Source organism: Drosophila obscura, unplaced genomic scaffold (genome assembly GCF_018151105.1).
Source record: "Drosophila obscura isolate BZ-5 IFL unplaced genomic scaffold, ASM1815110v1 contig_4, whole genome shotgun sequence".
NCBI classification, from domain to species: domain Eukaryota; kingdom Metazoa; phylum Arthropoda; class Insecta; order Diptera; family Drosophilidae; genus Drosophila; species Drosophila obscura.
The window spans coordinates 3,597,655-3,618,271 of NW_024542828.1; the positions used below are offsets into that span (position 1 = coordinate 3,597,655).

Here is a 20,617-nt window from a genome sequence, read left to right on the forward strand (position 1 = left end):
TACTGCTTTTAATGCCGATCTTCAGAGTGTACTCCAGTCTGTCCTGTGTCTGTTCATAACTGCTTCACTGCTCGTTGTTATTTTTTAAGCAGATTGCTCTGCCTTTTCTTTAAAGGAATCTACTGCTTCTTTTTGACTGCTTTTTCCTGCTTCAATTACCTTTCTCCATTTTTGCATTCTATTTGATAAGATTCTCCTATCTACTGCCCTCTCTGATGCTCTTCGTTGCATTCTCCTTACTACCGTCTACTGGTTAGATTTCTGCTCCCTACTTTCATCTTGGCATTTCATTCACACTTACAAAAGGTAGACAGCGAGAGAAGGGGCAACAGAAAGGGGAGGCATTTGTTCTTCAGTTTTTGTTTCCACATTTTCCATGTTGCCTTTTTCCACGTCCTTGTGCTAAAAACAACAACAATCAGGGGGGGTGGGTGCGGGTCAGAATGATGAGTGCTTGAAGGCTTGGAAATGCTTGGAAAAAATCGATAAAGCAATTAATGCGAAAAAAGAGTGGCAGGCACCACCACCACCCCCGACCAGCAGGAGGAGAAGTGGAAGCAGCAACCCTGTGGAATATATGGTATAAAAATAAACAAGATGATGACGTTGTTGATGACGAAGAAGCAGCAACGGCAACGACTAGTCGTCTGTGTTGAAACCTCCCCCCAACCCAACCACCACCGACAAACATTCTCATCAACAGCAGAAGCAGCAGCAGCAGCAGCAGCACAAGTAGCAGTAGAACCACCCGCTCAACCTCCTCCTCCACCACCCCAACCCACAGAGAAAGGCGAGGCTGTTCACAGCAAAAAAAGAAAAAAAAACCCACCCGACACCGCCACTTGGGTACACACACATACACGCACAACGTTTCTCTGGGGTTTTTTCTATACCCTTACCCTTGAAGAGAGAAAGAGAGGGTGTCTTGGTTTTTATTATAAGCTTGCTAAAATCGAAAATAGTTATTTCCTACCTTGTATAGAATATTTTTATTTTCTAAACTACAAAGAAAACTGAAGAAAGCTCCACTGAAAGCAATAGATCAGTAGGACTCTAAAAAGATTAGCTGTTATGAAAGTAAGCAGTTTATAAAGCACTACCAGCTTTTTTTTTAGTGCTCCCGCAGTTTTTAAAGTAAATCATTGACCTCCAAGGGTATATAAACCTCGACTCTATAGTACTTTATTTTTGATTATTTTTGTTCAGTGTGTTTTATTACTTTGGTCTCTCTCGTTCTCTTATTGCTTTTGGTTACTGCTCCTTCTGGTTCTATTGCTGTTCTTATTGTTATTGCAGCCCTCGTGTTGCTATGTGGGATATTTATTCCGCCTTCGTACCATTAAAGAGCGAAGAGCTTTAGCTTTAATGAAGACAGAGAGAGAGAGAGAGAGGGAGGGAGCGGAGCGCATGTCTGCGCTTGACTTTAATATATTTTAATTCATTTTTTCACTCGACTTTTTTCTTGGCGCATGGAATGCCACTTCCACTCTTCGATTGAGGGGCAGAACTTCAATCAGAAACAGACGCGAACAAATTTCAATTTATGTTAAATTAAATTATGACAATTTATTAAGGGAAATCTATATGGAAATTGTGGTAATTTATGAATTAAATGGGGAAATTTATGAATTTAATAGGGAATTTAGTGGATAAATGGTTGTTTCGCCTGAAAATGCAGACGAAATTACTTCAGACTACTTGGAACCCCAGATTAGCTTCATGTTTATGCTCTAGAAATTGCCCAATCTCATTTATCTTCCCAATGTGTAAGCTCATGTAAATCCTAAAGAAAATTTCGTTATCTTCTGATTAAGGAAGATCCTTTAAGCTCACTTAAGGCACAACAAAATACGAAATATTTGGATCTTTTTCTCAACTATTATTTGAAAATATTTCCAAAAGTTTTTGGCAACGAAATTACCCATCGTTATCCATCACCCTCCCTACCTCCCGCATTTCTACCAGAAGCCGCCTCAAGGCGTAAATTTCTTTGCTTTCCTTTTCGTAAAAGGAAGCTGAAAATATTTCTAAGCGAAAATATCCTCGAATATAGTCGAAGCTTATCTTGCATTCCCTTTTGTTGTTTGCTGTCGTCCTGTCAAAAGGATATTGATTAGGCGGATGCCGTTATTTAACAACAAAATCCCTAAACTGTCGGAAGTTTTCTCAATGCCCTCATGCCCCCCTCTCCTCTCCTAGTCTCTGTCTCTGTCTCTCTTTTCTGTTATGTGGAATTATTCAAACTTCAAGTTGGGGTACTGGCTCTCGAAAACTGTTTATGAATTGGGACCAAATGACTGGCAAAAGGTCGAAAGGAAGAGCGAACTACAGTGAAAGCTATTTCAAGCAAACAGTTAGCATTCTTAGTAATATTAATTAGTTCGATTCTATCTAAACTCCCCTTAAAAGAAAGTCTTTCAAGCGGAAAACGCAGCTAACCGACTGAGGGGCACTGCTGCACGACGCGTGACTAAGAAACTTTGTAGAGGGAGACAGGCAAAAAATAGCTGTACAGAAATGGAGATATGAACATGTAGAGGTAGAATTTTTGAGAAAGAATGAAACGAAACCCAAAGGTTGACTATTTTGTTGCTAAAAACCCCAACTTCGCTCCTGTACAACACTGCTTCTTTCCCACCCTACACACACATGTGTGTGTCCGCTCCAAAAAGTCAGTCAAAACCTGGCACCAGCCCCAAGCACCACACCCTCTACGTATTTCCCCTCTCTCTAATGCCCCTCTATTCCTCCCTACCCCATTCCTCCCCTAAAAGCAATCATCAACATCATCTTTCCTCCACCTCCATCTCCGCAGCAGCAGAGCAGTTATCGTCGCAGTCGCAGTGGACGGCAACGTCTCTGTCAACGTCTAACGTTTTTATGCCTTTTGCCAACTTTTCAACAACTTTTTGCATATTTCAGGCCCCAACAGAGGCTCCGCCCGCTCGCAGAACCCCCTTTTTTTAACGGGTTCCGCCCACATTACTGTATATTTGATAAGTTTTTGGGGGGTGGGGCGGGCCACAGTCGTCGCTCATACAAAGACCCCACATTTACTTCAGGCTTGTCGTTGGTCTCTGCCTCGCAGTTTGTGTGGCAGCCCCCCACAGCCATTACTTTCCCTTTGGCCGCCGCAGTCAGTATCCTCTGGCAGTGCCACCACCACTTTCCCTCCTCCTTCTGCCCCACCTCTCAACATAGTTTATGCTTTTTACATAGTTTTAATTCATCATCATCATCATCCTCATCTGGTGGTGCTGCTTTAGCTACGCTTCTCTTGGTTCTTCTCTGCTTGTACTGCTTGTGCACTGCTTTATTATTTAGCTCTTGGCTCCTACTTGCTCTCTAGTTATGCTTGCTATTAGGGCTCTACTGCAGCTTCAACTGCTTGCACCTCCAATGCTTTTCCCTTTGTAGTGCGGCTTACCTCTTCCTTCTGTTCTTTCTTCTTTGTTGTTGCCTTGTTCCTATTTATTTCTTCGTTGTTTTTGATTTGCCATTCTCTGCACATTTCTCCACACATTCGCATTAAGCGGATTGTATGTACACACACCCGCAGGTGCTTCCCATCGTCTCAAAGTGACTTTCCTTGACGTGCCAGCAGAGGTAGAAACAGCCACCGACTACGCTGTCGTTCCAGTTGCTGGCAGAGGCAGAGAAGCAGTCCACATCCTCCCGCACTTCCTCTTTTGAAGATTTAAAAATATTTAACCTTTAAAGCAGTTTTCCCAGCAGTAGCAAATGTTTCCTGCTTTTTTGTGCCCTGCTTTGAAGTGAAAAGTTTTATTTATCGTTCTTTTGCGATAATTTAAAATCGATTACGATTTTTTTCGGGTTCTCTCTGGTTCTTTTTCTCCTCCAATTTGTGCTTTTTCTTTGAACTTTTGGGGTTTTGCTTCACCTTTTCGAAAAAACAAACTTTTCCCTTGGGGTGGGGTTTTCCTCAGCTTCTTCTTCAAGAGTAGCTCCACTGCTTCGTGGAGCTTCTTCTGTTCCTTTTTTGTGCATTTTAACCTTTTGGGGTTTTTTTTTATTTTGGGTGTGGCTATGAGATGGTGTAGGTGCCAAAGGAGTTGTGTGTGTGTGTCTGTGTCTTTCTGTACTTTTTGGGTTGAAGTTTGGCAACAATGCAATGAAGCGTTTTTGTTTTCTTAAGTTTAGTTTGGGTCTGAGATATTTTACATTATTTAAATGCAATTTTTGCTGTAAATAATACTTAAATATACACTTTAAAAACGGTCTTTAACATGTCTTAATGTTTATTTCTTTTATGGGATAAATGTTCTGTAAAGATTTGTATGATATTTCATATCATTGAGTAAGTGGTGATATTTCCTTAAATATTATCTCTTTTTCAGTGCCTTCGCTTTGTTTTAAATTCTTTACCAAACAACATTTTACACTTAAATTAACTTGAATTTCTATAAATATCACTCGATAGCGTGACGAAAGCACTTGTGCCATTCGTTTCACCCCTTTATTTCCCTCTTTAAAGTGCCTCTACCATCAGTTTAATTTCAACAACTTCACCTACATGACATAAAAATCATCGAAATGGGTTTTTATCTTAATTCTTTATGAATTTAATTACAATGTTTTGGTCTGCCACAGGTCTGTATGGCATGTGGCATGAGGGAAATGTCTTGTACATGTTTTTTTTGTCTCTTTTACATACTCAAGACACAACATCCCTCATCGGCAGATCGCCTGGCTCCGTCCATTCAGCTAGCAGCTGCTTTTTCTTTACAAAACCGCAGGACGATTGATGGATGACCTTCCTTTCATTCATTGGATCCCCAGAAAGGGGAGCTACTTCGTACTTTGATCTGTGGCACGTACCACAATACAGACAGCAGGGGAGAGAAGTTACTCTTGTTCTTTGTCTTTCTTTTTGTGAACTGGACTCCTTCCTGTTGTGGCATGGCATGGCAGGTGTTTGACTTGCAGCCGCTGCTGGTTTGATCGAAAAACTATACAGCAAAGTCTTTTCTGAATTTGTGGTTTGTGTATGTCACATGTGTTGGCTCTTTTTTCGAATCAAAAAAACAATCATTTGTAAGTAGGTCAAATGCTTATTCCTATCTTATCGGTGGGATTTTCGTGTTGTGTTTGCATTTGGTTTTTGTGGAGCAAACATTTGATGACAACGCCACACAGGTGGCGCTATACATAAAAAGAAGGGGGATAGAGAGCGAGAGAGAGTGTGCCTCCCTTATCTGTTTGAAGAGGAAAATCCAATCAAAGCTTCACATTCAAACGATTTATGTATGTAGTTTCTATACAAAATATCAGAATGTTTCATCTAGCCTGTACAAATGTGTTTCTATATAGTGTATCTGTATGTATGCATGTACATATATAGATTGATAATCACTGACCTCAATGCTTATTGAGGAGACAAAACAGAACAACAAAATCGACAGCGCTGTACTAATAGAAGAAGACTTTGACCCCTGTGATGCTAGAGAGCAGAGGGGCATCGCATCACATCGATAATACCAATAGCACACCATGGGTGTAGTCTGTATTCGGGGTAGGGTTCAACCTTTGAAATTAAAGCGCTTGCCCCTTTCTTAAAGGTGTTTTTGTTGGTGGAATTAAATTAGTTAAATTCCTTGTTGGTGAATTTTCAATAACTAATATTATTTTAATGTCTCCATTTTGCATTCAACAGCTGTACAATAATTTCCAAAAAATTCCCACTTTTATTTAAACACTTAATTGTGTGGATAAAATATTTTAGAATTTCAAAAATATTTACGGCGATATTCTCAGAATTTCTCAAGAATTTCTCGCTGTTTTTTGCAATTCCAGAAATGCCATAAAAAGCAGCTGTTCAAATTTGAGCATTTTGTGGAATAAGCAGTGGCTTCTCAACTGTACTCTAAAAATATACTACTGACAATTTTCCTAAAACTTTTGCGAGTATACACAGTGCTCCTAAAACTGTAATGATATTTTTACACCCGGAAATAAACACGATGATTATTAGGCTTTAGCCTTCGTGCTAACATGCAAAATAAACACAAAAAGGAAAAACAGTGCTACCTCAGAATAAAGAAATGTTTCCAATTTGGAAATGTCAATGCCAAAGAAAATACTGAAATCACTCGTGGTGCTCCATTCCGAACGATCACTGTAGCTTTTCGGAAACTCATTGAGCAATAATAGCACTTACAACGATAATAATTAACGAGAAATCAAAGCGTAAACTAAAGTAACCTTCGGTCAGGCAACAACCATAGCAGCAATAGCAACAAAAAAAGCTAACAAAAACAATGACACGTTTACACGTGACCCTGAAAGCAGAGAAAATATTCTACTGAATGTAAATGAAAAAGTTAAAGAAAAAAAAAACAAATGAAAAACAAATAAAATGCAAAGTAACTGAGTTTGATATTTAATATATGTATGTATGTATGTAGAAACAATTTTAATTGTCAGAACGAGCACGAGAAAGAGACAGAAAAAAAACGGATTAAATTAAACAGATTATGAAACAGAAAAACTAGTTAATGGGTGCGGGGAGAGAGAGGCAGTGCAAACACAGAGGGAGAGAGGTACAGAGAGAGCTAACAGAGAGAGAATTGTAGAGAGAGAGAGAGAGAGAGTGCAGTGGACGAAGGCCCAGTTAAACGGCATAATTGACTAATTTCTTAATTGCCGTCACAATTTGCTGACCTTGACACACTATGCAAAAAGCACATCAGTGACGAGAGAGCGAGAGCGAAGAGTAGATGAGAGAGCAGAATATAAAAACCTATCAAAATAATAATAAAACTAGTTCTCTCTCATTCGAGCTCTCGCTCACTCCCGCATCAACCGAGTTTGTATACATTTAGAACGGTTATGCTCGCATTTTTATGGGCAATTTGTTTTTATTATTTTAGTTTTGTGGATATCAAAAATAAAAGACAGAGAGAAAGAGAGCTGGCAGCAGCAGCAAAACCAAGGCAGACAGCGTGGCACAGGCAACAGTCATAAAAATAAAAAAGGAAAACCAAAAACAAAAACAAAGAAAAAACAAAGCTAACTTTACGGTTCGAAGCTGCTGATACCCTAGCAGATCTAATGTTTATAGAGCGAATCTTTACGATGGGGACTCGGATTCTGCATGTGGCTAGCCTCTGGTCAGAAACATCATACCCCTTCTGCAGAGGGTATTCCCACAGAATAGCACAAATAAATAGCGGTCTTGCGTGGGCGTTGCCTTCTCAGTTCCTAGAGTCGTGTGTAGGTGATATAAGCTGAGGAGGAGAAGGGGAACGGAAACGAGGAGAGCAAAGCAGAAGCAACGGAGCAGGGCAGTGGAGAGAGAAGAGAGGAGTGCAGCAGTCACGGCGTATGTGTGTGGGGGCCTTTTTAAGTTGATTAAAAGCGCATTCTGCCGATGGCAATGCATCTCTCGCACGCATCTTCCTCTCCCACTGCTCCTCTGCTACCCCTTTTGCTGCCTCTCCCCACTGCTCCTCCATAATTGTGTCACTTGATGGCAAACTCTGGTGCATGTGTGTGTGTGTGTGTGGGTGAAATGTGTGTCAAGCCTCCAAGGGGTAAAAATGTTATGAAAACAATACCGGAATGATACCGAATGAATAAAAATAGCACACTGCATCTGTCTAATTAATAATCCGTTTGAAAATGATAGCAGGATCCACTTGAGATGTTAGATGGAGAGGAACTTATGGAAGCGGGCCATTGAAAGTAATCGATAAGTCGATACTTTTATGATTTAATGATACTCTGAGGTTTCATCACTAGCAACTATTGTTTGTGTGCCCATTGCATGACGAATTTGACCTCATTTGATTATTTATTGGTGCAAACATTTTACTGCCACAATTCGCAATGGCTGTTGCATTTGCAACTGATTGCCAGTCACGCGTAAACGTTGAATGATGATAGCACGAATGAAAGATAGAACAAGCCCCCTGTTCATACAAAACTAAGAATAAATTCATAACTACCTTGATTATACATAGTTGATTGCAACCCATCCTAAAAACCATGATTTATTGCTTATATTAGTCGAGCATGGCCTATCTCTCCGTTATCTCCGTTAACTTCTATTCCATCTCCCAATTTTCTTTTCCTGCGTATGCGTAATTTCTACTAAGTACAGACACAACAAAAGTCGGTTTTTGTTGTAGACATGTTTTGTGGTGGAGCCACCGCCCCGCCTCTGTCTGATGATTTTCAATGGATTTTTCGTTAGAAATATTCAAGAGATAGACACGCACACACACATGGCTGAGAAGGGGGGCCCTCTGGCTAGACAACAAACCGCTTGATGCCAAAAGGATATTTTTGGGAATAGAATGAGCGCCAGGACGGCAGGACCTTTGTCGTCTGTTGTCTGGGGCTTCTCTGTGCCATAATGGAACATGACTTTGACTTTTTGATTTTCGGCTCGTTACGAGCCCTCGACAATTTACGGTTATGACCACAAATTATTGCCAAATATTCGTCGACTGCTGCTGCTTCTTGTTTGTTGTTGCTATTGTTTTGGGGTTCAATGTCTGATAAATGGGTTTGGCCATGGCCCTGGCCTCTGGCCCTTTATGGAATGTGGTGTAGTCGAAACTGTCTGCCCACAGGCAATGTCTGGCTGCTGCCAATTAGCCGTGACATATACATGGTTCACAGGATGCTCCATAGAAGAAGCAGAGACAATATTTGCATGTTTCAAAGGGGGAGGACTTGTGGGCATTTAATGGGAATGTTCGAAGGGTGTGAAACATTCAGTTAGCTAAGTAATGGTTATCCGCAGGAGCATAAAGCACAGGAATACACAGATTAAGTGAATATATGAAACGACCGAGGGGTGCTGCTGCTTGACGCGAGACACAGATCCTTTTTTATTCGATAAACTTCCACGGGAAACGCTGTATTTTATTCATTCGAATGGTTACACCTCTTGAAGAACCTCCTGCATTCAATAAAGCTCTGCCTCTGGGAAAACCCTTAGCTTTAATCACTTTCTCTGTACTGCAAAATGCTTACACATATTCCATGCCCTAGACAGGACACATTGCCTGCCTCCTCCGTTCAATGCCACACGACGCACGGACGAACATAACTCTTAAATTACGAAATGACCAAAAACATGCGTCGTTCTTAAATGCTTAAAATAAAATTCATTCATTGCCCGGAATATTGATTAACAATAAATGTTGTGTGCATGTGGATGAAGATGTTGTTGTTGTTGTTGTGCTTGTGGTCTCGTTGACCGGCGAAATATGTTTACATATTCGTCGTATTTATCGTGTATGTACAAGATATGTATATTTATGTATGGGGGTGTGGCAGCAGCAGCTATGGCAACCTCCTGGTGGGGCATACATACATAGCTTTTGTCTGCTGTCATAGCGCTGTACATAGGACAGGATACACATAGACACAGACACAGACACACACACACACACACACACAGGATACAGATATCCAAATGTCGAGAGTCGGTTGCGTCGAAGAGTGAGTGAGAGAGAGAGAGGAGGAAGGAAGACAGACGACAGACGATGTTCGTTTGGTGAAGGGGGTGGTGGGGGTTTGATGCGCGCACGTGCATGCATAAACAAGAATGATAGGGCACATAACGGTACATACCCACCCATATGAGTCATGTGTACAGTACATGTGAGAGCGAGGAGTGTGTGGAAGAGCCATGTGCCTTAAAGCACATTATGTGCTAGGCTACTGCCACTGCACTTTTGTTGTAGTGTTGCCAGACAACAGACAGATGAAAGGCAGAGAGAACGTGGATGTGGTGTACCGGAGAGCGGAGTGAATTGGGGTTTTGTGTGTTGAAAACCCATTCAATTTAATGCGCCGCTTGTGTCTAGCCAAAAATTTTAATGCTAGACTTAGCTCCCACTCGCACTTAATACACTTCTCTCTCTCTCCCACACGCTCTCTACCCCCCTACCTCTCCCTCTTTCGGTGTTTATTGAAGCTTTAAAGCTCTTTCAATTTTAAGCCCTAACATTCCTATTTTGCAATAAGCTTTAATTAGAAAATGGCCTGCGTCTCATTTCCCATTGAAATTTCTTTAATGTTAGCCCAACCAGCAGGGGGTGGATATTGATTTTCCTTTGACTTGCCCGCCACCCGCCACCCTCTATCCTCTAACTAACCTCCTCATGGGAGGGTTTCAAATGAATGAAAGCTGTCGCCAGCGTTGTTTTATGCTAATGAAGTCACATTGTGTGTCGTCGCCGTCGTCGTCTACACGCCCACCAAAAAAAGTAGCCTGGAATATAATGGAATCACATTAAAATACAGTACGAAAAAAAAATAAATAAATATTAAAAGAAGAAGGCAAAGGCATTGCGCTGAAACGTGCCTCGAATGACTAATTAGCATAATAAACAGCAAAAAAACACACAAAAAAATCATGAAAGTCAACCCTCCTGTTGCAAAAATATAGATGGAAAGAAGAGGTGTTTGCATATCAATGTAGTAGAAATATGTCCCGGGTAGCGAAATCGCGAGAGTGTGGGAATACTTTTAAGATACTTTTCACAGTAAAAAGGTTGAGATTGAGCTTAAAGACCGAACTGAAAATGAAATGGAACTCTGGCAAGTGTTGAATAACGCTTCGTAAAATGGGGTTTGTCCTGCATTGTGGGAATACTGAGATTGTAATTTAATAACGCATCAAAGCGAGTGAATTCTTCTTGGCATGCATCAAATAAAGAGGGATCTATCTTGTTGCAGAATATAATAGAGATTAAGTGTTAAATAACGAACAAGAGAATAAAGATAGTCTTTTTTGTAGAAATAAACCCATTTTCAACCATGAATTATGCTACTTTTCTCTTCAATATCACTCCAAGAACCTTAAACAGTCTCACAAAATGATTTACCATTAAAATAGTTTCCATATTGACATATCTTTACTTATGATCTTTCTACATATCATATTTATATAGAATGTTAATTTTTTTTCACCGCATTTTCAAGAATATTTAGACAACATTTTCTCCAGTATTTTTGGTACATTTCTCATACTATTCATACAATTTCTGCCAGAATTTATAGTTTTATTGATCATTTTTTTGATTATCACATATCACGAAACCTTATTTACTTATGATTTACCATTGTTCTCTGTCTTTTCTTCCATCTTTCTCTTAATTATAGACTCGAAAATAAAACATTTTGTACATACAAAAATAACGTTTAACAACACTAAGGATAAGGCGCTTTTGCAATATGCATAATAACGGTAAATGGCAAACCATGCGTCCCCTGGAACGCAGTGGAATGAAACCAAGGAACAGTTGGAATGCCAGCAACGATCTTTAAATGCAAAAAAGGCGGAGGAATTTCCCAAAGAAAAACTATCGATGAAGAAAATGTTGCTGAACATTGAGGAAAATGCATCGTTTTCTTAGCATACAGCAAAATATAAAATTACGCAACTATCATCAGTTACTTTTGTATTTTGGGGCATTACCAACACTGGCTGCCACTGCTGCTGGAGGAGGAGGTACGAAGAAGGGAACGAAGAAGAGAACGGGAAGAGGAAGTCGAGGAGGAAGGATCTGCAGAAGGATAGCAGAAGGAGCAAGAAGAGCTGGAAGGAAACAGCAGCAGCAGAAGCAGCATCTAAAAAGCAGTTACATAACGTAACAATAAACGTAACGCAACGTAAAGTTACGTGAAGAGATAAAGAGAGGGAGAGAAGAGTATAAATAATAATTATTATTAGCCCAATACATACATTATTAAACCCAACGCTGCCACTGTTCCTAAGACAAAAAAAAAAAAACCAACCACAAACAAAACCAGAAGAAAAAGAAACCATAAAACGTAGCCGTAGTCCTTAAACGTAACCCATAAACGTAAACGTAAACGCAAACGCCTTTACACACGACACACTCGACACCAGAATCCTATCTAAATCCTATGCCAATTTTTTTGATCATCATCAAAAACCATTAACAAACAATAATACAACACTGACTAGTGTTTACCAACACTACCACCCACCACCACCACAACCACATCTGCGATCATTAAACCTCCCTTGCCACAAAACGACGGCTGTGGCAAACGAGGGAGGCGACGACGCAAACGAAGAATATGGCAACACCGCAAGTCAAGGACTTGGTGTTGCGTTCGCCCTCTGGCTCCCCGGAAACGATTGCCTATGCCTGGCCCCTACAGATTGGCCATGGACAGGATAAGCATGATAATGGCATCGATATCATTGATACCATTAAATTCGTTTGCGATGATCTGCCATCGATACAATCGGCCTTCGAGGAGATCAATCTCAATCAAATTGACACTGCCTGCTATAAGACTATGACAAATCTTGTCGATCGCTTCAACAAGGCCGTCGACAGTATTGTTGCATTGGTAAGTATCCTGTGGATATATCTATGCCTAAGAACCCTATTATATGGTTTACCCTCTTCCATGTATTCATTAGGAAAAAGGAACGTCACTGCCCGCCGAGCGATTGAATAAGTTCGCTCACCCTAGCCTTCTAAGACACATTTTGCAATTAGTTTACAATGCTGCCGTTCTCGATCCGGATAAACTCAACCAATACGAGCCCTTCTCACCGGAGGTCTACGGCGAAACATCGTACGAATTGGTACAACAGATGCTCAAGCATGTCACCGTCGGCAAGGAGGATACGTTTATTGATCTCGGTTCCGGTGTGGGACAAGTGGTACTCCAAATGGCCGGATCCTTCCCACTGAAGACATGCATTGGCATCGAGAAAGCCGATACACCCGCACGCTATGCCGAACGAATGGATTTGTTCTTTCGCCAGCATATGAGCTGGTTTGGCAAACGCTACTGCGAGTACAAACTGATCAAGGGCGATTTCCTTGTGGATGAACATCGCGAGAAGATCACCTCTTCGACGCTGGTTTTTGTGAATAATTTTGCCTTTGGCCCGACGGTCGATCATCAGCTGAAGGAGCGCTTTGCGGATCTACGCGATGGTGCCAGGGTTGTATCCTCCAAATCGTTTTGTCCTTTGAATTTTCGGATCACCGATAGGTGAGTGATTCATGTGTGTTTAATGTATCTTTATGCTAATTTGTATCTGTTTTTTCTGTTTGTAGAAACCTTTCGGATATTGGCACCATAATGCATGTGAGCGAAATACCGCCACTGAAGGGTTCTGTTTCGTGGACCTGCAAGCCCGTTTCGTACTATTTGCATGTGATTGATCGCACCATATTGGAGCGATACTTTCAGCGGCTGAAAACCAAAGGTGGCAACGATCATCACGAGCATGTTGGTAAGTGGATTGACAGCAAAGGCTGACAGACGGATTAACAAAGGATTGCGGAAAACACGATCAATCACAATCAGAATCGATAAATCACCAAAACAATCATAATCACAGTATTTTGAGTTTATCTTTAATTTTTTTATTTTTTTTGGTTCAATCAATCAATCACAATCAAAATCGTATCAATCTATCATTTTGATCACGGCAATCGTTCAATATTTCCAGTTATTCAATGTCAATCATGAATATCGCATAAATTTGGTTATCAATCAATCAATCACAGTCAAAATCGTATCAATTTATCAATCACGAACACAATCACGTTAAACGTTTCACTTGGGGCTTCAATCACAAGTCAATCACAAAAAACGTTTAAATTCCGTTTCTGTTTAAGATCAATCATGGATATTGTAAAAATCTGTTGTTGGATCAATCACGAAATCAATTAAATCATTCAATGCGGAACTCAAACAATGACAAAAGTCCTTTCAATCATAATCAATCATGAAAATCGACTAAATTTTGGATATTTATCAAGATCAATCATGGATATGTGTCTAATATAGTTTTCTTCAATCAAAATTCATACATTTCGCTGCCGTTTTTTGACTTTACTTTTGATGGAAGCTAACTTTTACCGTTCAATCATGATGTACTAACCTCTTCCTCTCTATTTCTATCTTCAGGTACCGTTCGCACCACACGTGATCGAGCCAAGCGTGAGGCAAATATTGGACAGCAGCAAAATAATCATCATAATCATCATAACAATCACAACAACAACCACAACAACAACAACAACAACAACAGCAACCATCAGCAGCGGGAAAGAGAGCAATCGAACGGACCGACCGGAGCGACCATCACTCAGCGCCATCAATCGCAATCCCCAGCAAATGTTAGCGGCGGCGGACTAGCAGCAGGAGGAGGAGCAAGTGTCACAGCAGCTGCCTCCAAGACACGCCAGCAGTTGCAGCAGCAACAGCAGCAGCAGCAACAACAGAGGAGTCTCGACATGGAGAGCAGCACGGAGAGCGATGGCGAAGCAACGAATGGCAATGGTGGCAACACCACCACGGCCACAACCGCCACATCCGTCTCGAATGGCGGCGGCGGCGGTGGCAGCAGTGGACCCATGACCCGACGCCTGTGGTATGACTTTTCCAGCTCGAAAGGCAAGAGCTCGCAGTCGGATGATGAGGAGAACAACAACAGCAACAGCAATGGGGCCAACACCAGTGTCACGGGTCTGCGGCAGGCGCGTGCTGCCACGCAGAAGAAGCGGAAAAAACTCACCCGAAAGGCGGCAATTGCCAGCAAGTCTGCGGCGGCGGCCCAGAGGGAAGCGGAGGCAGCGGCCGCTGCGGCTTTGGCCAGCAAGGAGTCGTCCTCGAAGGAGGATGCACCGCGTGCCGCCAGCGCAGGGCCTGGGCGCAAGGGACGCATGAAGAAGGGAGTCGGTGGTGGCAGGGGTAGAAAGTCCCTGAAGATCGTGGGATTGGATGCGCTGCACAAGCAGACGGTTCTGAGTACCACACAGGATTCGGCGGCCAAGAAGCTGCCAGCGGCACCGGGCACCGTCGATCAGCAGTTGACGTCGCTGCTGACGGAGACAATGTCCCATCGGGAGCTGGACATACCAGCAGCGCCACAGGACACACCCTACGGCCTGCAGATCCTGCTCGAGTGCCTGCGTTCACAGTACATGTCCTTTATGGATGTGATGAAATCGAGCGCCTATCTGCCGCAAATCCAAAAGAACATTGCCCAGGAGCAGGAGCGCATGTCGCGGCTGAAGAACCGTGCGAGTCAGCTGGATAAGCAGATCAAAGTCCTGATTGACGACAGTGTGGCGCTGCTCAAAGTGCGAATGAATGAGCTGGGCATCAATGTGAATTCGCCCAATGATCTGATTGCCCAAGCCAAGGAGATTGTGGGCAGGCACAAGGATCTGCAGCATACGGTGAGCAAAATGCGTAACGAGGTAACCTTCTACGAGGGCGAACAGAAGATGCTGCTCAGCAAGCAGCTGAAGAACCTGCCGGAATATCAGAAACTGTGCGGCAATGGTCCCATCAATGGCAAAGTGAAGCTGGAACTGCCGTCAGAGTTCTCGGAGACGACAGCCCACGAGTTGGTCCTAAAGGAAATAGCAAATACCCTAAGCCAAAGGAAGAAGCTGTACGCTCAAGTGTCCACCATTGAACAGGAGACGACAGTGCTGCAAAAGAGCGCCGAGGACAGGAGCACAGCGGCCTCACTGCTGGCCCAAGGCACAAACATTAGTTTGGCCACCAGCAGCAGCAGCAGTACCAGCAGCGGCGCCAGTTCCGCTGTTTTAGCGGCCTCAACTGCCTCAAATTCATCCTTGAATCCTGCCCCACCCAAAGCCAATAGCGTGAAGGGTTCCCGACGCAGTCGCGAACATCGCGTGCGCTCACAGGAGTGGCCCGAGGTGCCCGAAGTGGGGAAGATCCAGGAGGAAAATCCCGAAGTGCTGGCTCTGAAAATTGTGGAAACTTGCCGGCAGATCGAGGCAGGCACCTTCCAGGCAAAGACTAGCGTGCCGCCGTATCAATTGAATGGCAAAAATAAGGAGCCACAAATGACGCAAATGCCCATTGGTGCCGCTGCGGTGAGCATTAAATCCGCACCAGGAGCAGCAGCAGCGGGAGGACATCATTACAAGGATAGCACTTTGATGCCAGCACCAAAGCAACAACAGCAGCAACAGCAGTTGCAAGTGCAACAGTTGCAGGTGGCACCTTCGCTGCTGCCCAAATGCGAGCTGCCTGGAATGGGCATGGGCATGGGAATGGGTTTGGGTTTGGGTATGGGAGGACTCTCCTCCGCTGCCATTTCTGCTGCGTGTCGCAAGCAGGAATCCCCGAAGGTGGCAAACTTTGAGGACCGTTTGAAGAGCATCATTACGACAGCGCTGAATGAGGATCAAGAGCAAAGGAGCAAGGCCATACCAACAGAAATGCCAGCACAACCATCTCCATCGCCACTGCATAGTCCCGTCTCGAAGAGGAGCAAACAGCAGCAGCACCACCAGCAACAGCAACAGCAGCAGCAGCTGCCGCCTTCGAATCTGCACAACATCATTACGGTGTCCACCCAGGGATTAATGCATCTGAATGCGAATACAACCATTTCCCCCATCACACCACCACTGCCGGGACCCGGAGCGGGGGCCACAGCCTCGACGGCACCACCACCGCCGGCAAATCTGCCCTACGGCGCATATGGCGGCAAGAGCACGCCTTCGGGCAAATATCAGGCATCAAAGGAGCAGCACAACAAGTACTCCCCGGCCAGGCAGCACACACCCTCCTCGGGCGCCGCCTCAGTGCCGCCACCGCCTCAGGTACCGGTCTCCTCCCACATGGCAGCGCTGTATGCGGCCGGACAGCCTACGCCTCCGACGCCGGCGGATTTGGGCTACCAGCGTCGTCGCAGTTCGATGAGTGCCAGCAGCTATGAGCATTTCATTGTGCAACAACAGCAGCAGCAACAGCAGCATGCACTGATGATGGCTGCTGCAGCACATGTGGCACAGCGACAGCGAGTCGAGGAGCATCATCAGCAGCAGCAGCAGCAACAACATCGATTGCAACAGCAGCAGCAACACCAACAGCAGCAGCAGCAGCAACATCTCCATCATCATCATCATCCACATCATCCGCATCCGCATTCGCATCCGCATCCGCAAGAGTTCAAGGCCCCACCTGCGGATAATTTGCTGCAACGTTCGAGCAGTCGCGATCAATTGGTAGAGCCGCCACAGCAGCAGCAGCACATGGAGCTGCTGCCAAGAGCAAGTTCCGCCAACTCGGACTACGGTGCATACCGCGTACGGCCGCCCAGTCGCCCGAGTTCGAACTCCTCGCAGCCGGACTACACGCAAGTGTCGCCCGCCAAGATGGCGTTGCGTCGCCATTTGTCGCAGGAGAAGCTCAATCAGCATGTGACGCCACAGCCCACACCGCCACCGCAGGGACCGTTGCCACAGCCGCCACCCACGGGCAAGACCATTGGGGATCTGGTGAATGGAGAGATTGAGCGCACACTGGAGATCTCCCATCAGACGATCATCAATGCGGCTGTCAACATGAGCACCAGTGGGACCCAGTTCATGGAGAGAGGCTTCAATGAACGGGCTGCGTCCAATGAACGGCTGCTCATCAATCTGAATGCCCAGCGACCAGAGCGAGTGCATGTGAGACCCCTGTCGGAGGAATCCCAGGAGGCACATCCCACGAATTATGTCGCCAGCGGAGGTGGTGGGGCAGCAGCAGCACAAGCCGCGGCTGCTGGACAGGGCAGCAACAACAGCAATCTGGCGACCCTGGCCCATGTAGCGTACGTACAGAAGAGCACACCACAGAGTGGCGGTCGAACGGCAACGCCAGCAACACCTACGCCCGCACGTTCTGGCAGGGATTCGTATCAGACAGTGGCGCTGCCACGAGCGGAGATGAAGGGCTGCATTGAGGCGTACTTCCATGAGGAGCAAAAGACAAAGAGTGTGGGAGGTGCAGGAGCAGCAGCAGCAGCAGGAGGAGCGGCAGCATTAAGAGGACCCCGTCTGAATGGCGCAAATCCTCCACTGGAGGGTAAGTATTCCAGGGAATCCTTAACAGCGAACACTTTTCACTCTGCTTTCTTTTCCTTCTTTAAGGTCTCGCTGCCTCGCTGCAGGATCATGTGCGTGCCAGGAAATATAAGGAGGAAACAGAAGAGCGACAACGACGTGCAGCAGCAGCTGCCTCATCCTCCGCCACAGCGACACCATCTGCAGTAGCAGTCGATTTGCAGCAGCATTATGGACAGGCCCCACCCGCCCATAGCTATCTACATCATCCGATCCATCCTGGAGCAGCGAGTTTGAATGGCAGCAACAGCAGCAGTACACCGCACAAAGTGGAGCGTAAGCTGTCGAATCTATGCCACAATCTACACTAGAATTCGATACTCATCTGTGATTATTTTGTGCCTTCCTTTTAGTTGGGGTCAAGCGAACGTCTCCTTTGGCGCCGCATCAACAGCCGCCGCGACCCTCAAAGATACCACACTATGAGCAGCCGCCGCATGTCCATGCCCATTCACATTTGTATGCCAATGGGGGACAGGTGTTGCCACCGCCACCGGCACATGATGCCACGACGCCCTCGCCAACGCCTTCATCCTCTTCATCGTCGTGTGGCAGACGCAGCCATAATAACAATGGGAAAATGCTGGTTGAACCACCACTGCTCATGAGTCCGGAGATCAATTCCCTGATGGGTGATGAGCGACCGTTGCAACTGTCCACGAATCCACATCATCTGATGCAGCAGCACCACCACCAGCAGCAGCAGCAGCAACACCACCATCAGCAGCAGCAATCCCAGCAGCAGCAGCTGAGAGTCGCTGGACATTTGGGACATTCCCATGGCCACAGTCATAGCCAACACCACAGCAACAGCCACAGTCATAGTCACAGCCACAGCCACAGCCAGAGCACCACTCCCACATTGGGGGTAATGCAACGCAATGCCAATGCCAACAATAATGCCGCCGATGATGGTAAGCTATATGTGGGCCAATCCAAAACGATAGGGCCAAAAGCACATCAATATCAGCCACGACCACCGCCTGCACAAGTATTCAATAACAAAGCGCAACAAAAATTACACAATCGCCTCTACCATCAGCACCAATATCCCACACGATTCTCCTCCGCTCAGCGGGAGGCAGAAGATTTAACCATCAAGAAGGTCGAACCGGAAAAGGAGTCGGTCTCGGATGAGAGCTCTTCGAGTTCCTCCTCCAGTTCCGACTCCAAAACTGATTCAGCTTGATTTTTGGACACCACACAGACACCCACCCAGACACACTCAAAAACACCCCACACACACATTTTAGTGCACTTAAAATTATACAAATCTTTTTTTTAATTGTAAATATTCAAAGAAAAAACACAACAGCAAAAATCACATGAAAAAAAAAACATTTTAAATGTTGCGTGTACTGTTTTGTAGACCTTGGTTTTTGTCCCACCACCCTCATTTATTCGTAGAACACTGTATTTTTGAATGCTTTTTTTATGATTTTTATTTTTGGAGTGGCTATTTTGATTATTATTTTTATTTTATATACATATCCTATTTTTGATTTTTTAATGCTTTGTAACAGAGCCTGATAGCAGAAAATGTGTACAAGTTAAAAGAGACTAAAAAAGAAGAATGATTCCAAAATTATAATTTTCCTCTTTTTTTCTTGTTAGTTAATAGAAAATAATTATACTGAATAAATTATACGATTATTAAACGGGTTTGTCATACTTTTTCACACACATTAAAATATCCAAACAATATCCAAGCATTTTTTGTATCATATATAAATAAAAAAAAAAACAAACTGGAATCAATTATAACCAAAATCCAACAACATTCGAACATGCTAAAATGTACTATTAAAAGATTAAAGAACACATAGAGCCATTTGAAACAAAAATCGTATAAATTTTGACTCCAATGCGTCTTCCATGTGTTCTATAATCTTTAGTATGGTATAATCCACCTACGCCTCCTTCCTCTTTATCCTAAGCGTCATGCCAAATCAGTCATCTATATATTTGCATATATAACATTTTATCCGAGAGACATACACACCCCATACACGCCACACACCACACTTAAACACAAACCTCTTTTGTAAAAACAAAAAAAAACAATCACACATTTCAAAATTAACCACAAAAAAACTACAAAAAACCAACTCAAACTCTTTTGGAATGTTATTACAAATAATATGCATAATTAATTTTCAATTATACTAAACGAACAAAACAAAAAATACAAAGTTAATTGGTTATAACGAACAACAAACCACCCTAAACCATCTTATCCAGCCCTCCTTATGATCCCTATTCTATTATGCTCTACTCCATACAGTTAACGATTTGGCAACGCAACGTACTATAACTAATTACGATCCCAGACGTCGCCTTCGCACGACTCTGTCGGGCGCAACCAAACTATCGGCATCATATACGAGTAGTAATCAGAATTACAATCAGAATTTGAATGGATATGTCCTGGCCGATAGTAGTAGTAGTTGCTCCCACAGTATATCCCCCAAATAACCATTGAATCGAATCGATTGAATTTCGAAATTCGAACAGCTTCCAAAACAAAACAAAAAACAAATCCAAAAAAAAAACATGTTTGTTGTTGGAAAAGACAAAACCCATATAACACGAAAAATTCGAAAAAAAACCTACAGTAAAAAGACAAACAAATATTTAATTTTTGCGTTTAATAATTTACCTACTAAAAAAAAAAACGAAAAGTACAGAATTTATATGCC

The 20,617-nt window shown here is 43.7% G+C and overlaps 1 protein-coding gene across 2 annotated transcripts in view; it reads left to right on the forward strand.

Annotated features, from left to right (window-relative positions):
- Window positions 1-20,617, forward strand: part of LOC111074955 (histone-lysine N-methyltransferase, H3 lysine-79 specific) — a 49,254-nt gene that overhangs the window by 26,381 nt on the left and 2,256 nt on the right. Inside the window, exons 2-8 of one of the 2 annotated variants that reach the window (XM_022368005.2) lie at window positions 11,143-12,366; window positions 12,440-13,023; window positions 13,089-13,267; window positions 13,948-17,880; window positions 17,946-18,194; window positions 18,272-18,832; window positions 20,203-20,577. In XM_022368005.2, the coding sequence (XP_022223697.2) occupies window positions 12,088-12,366; window positions 12,440-13,023; window positions 13,089-13,267; window positions 13,948-17,880; window positions 17,946-18,194; window positions 18,272-18,832; window positions 20,203-20,393 (5,976 nt within the window). In that variant the 5' untranslated portion in view covers window positions 11,143-12,087 and the 3' untranslated portion in view covers window positions 20,394-20,577. Of the gene's footprint in view, window positions 1-11,142; window positions 12,367-12,439; window positions 13,024-13,088; window positions 13,268-13,947; window positions 17,881-17,945; window positions 18,195-18,271; window positions 18,833-20,202; window positions 20,578-20,617 lie in introns of those variants that run through there. The other variant, XM_022367997.2, reaches the window with a different exon arrangement.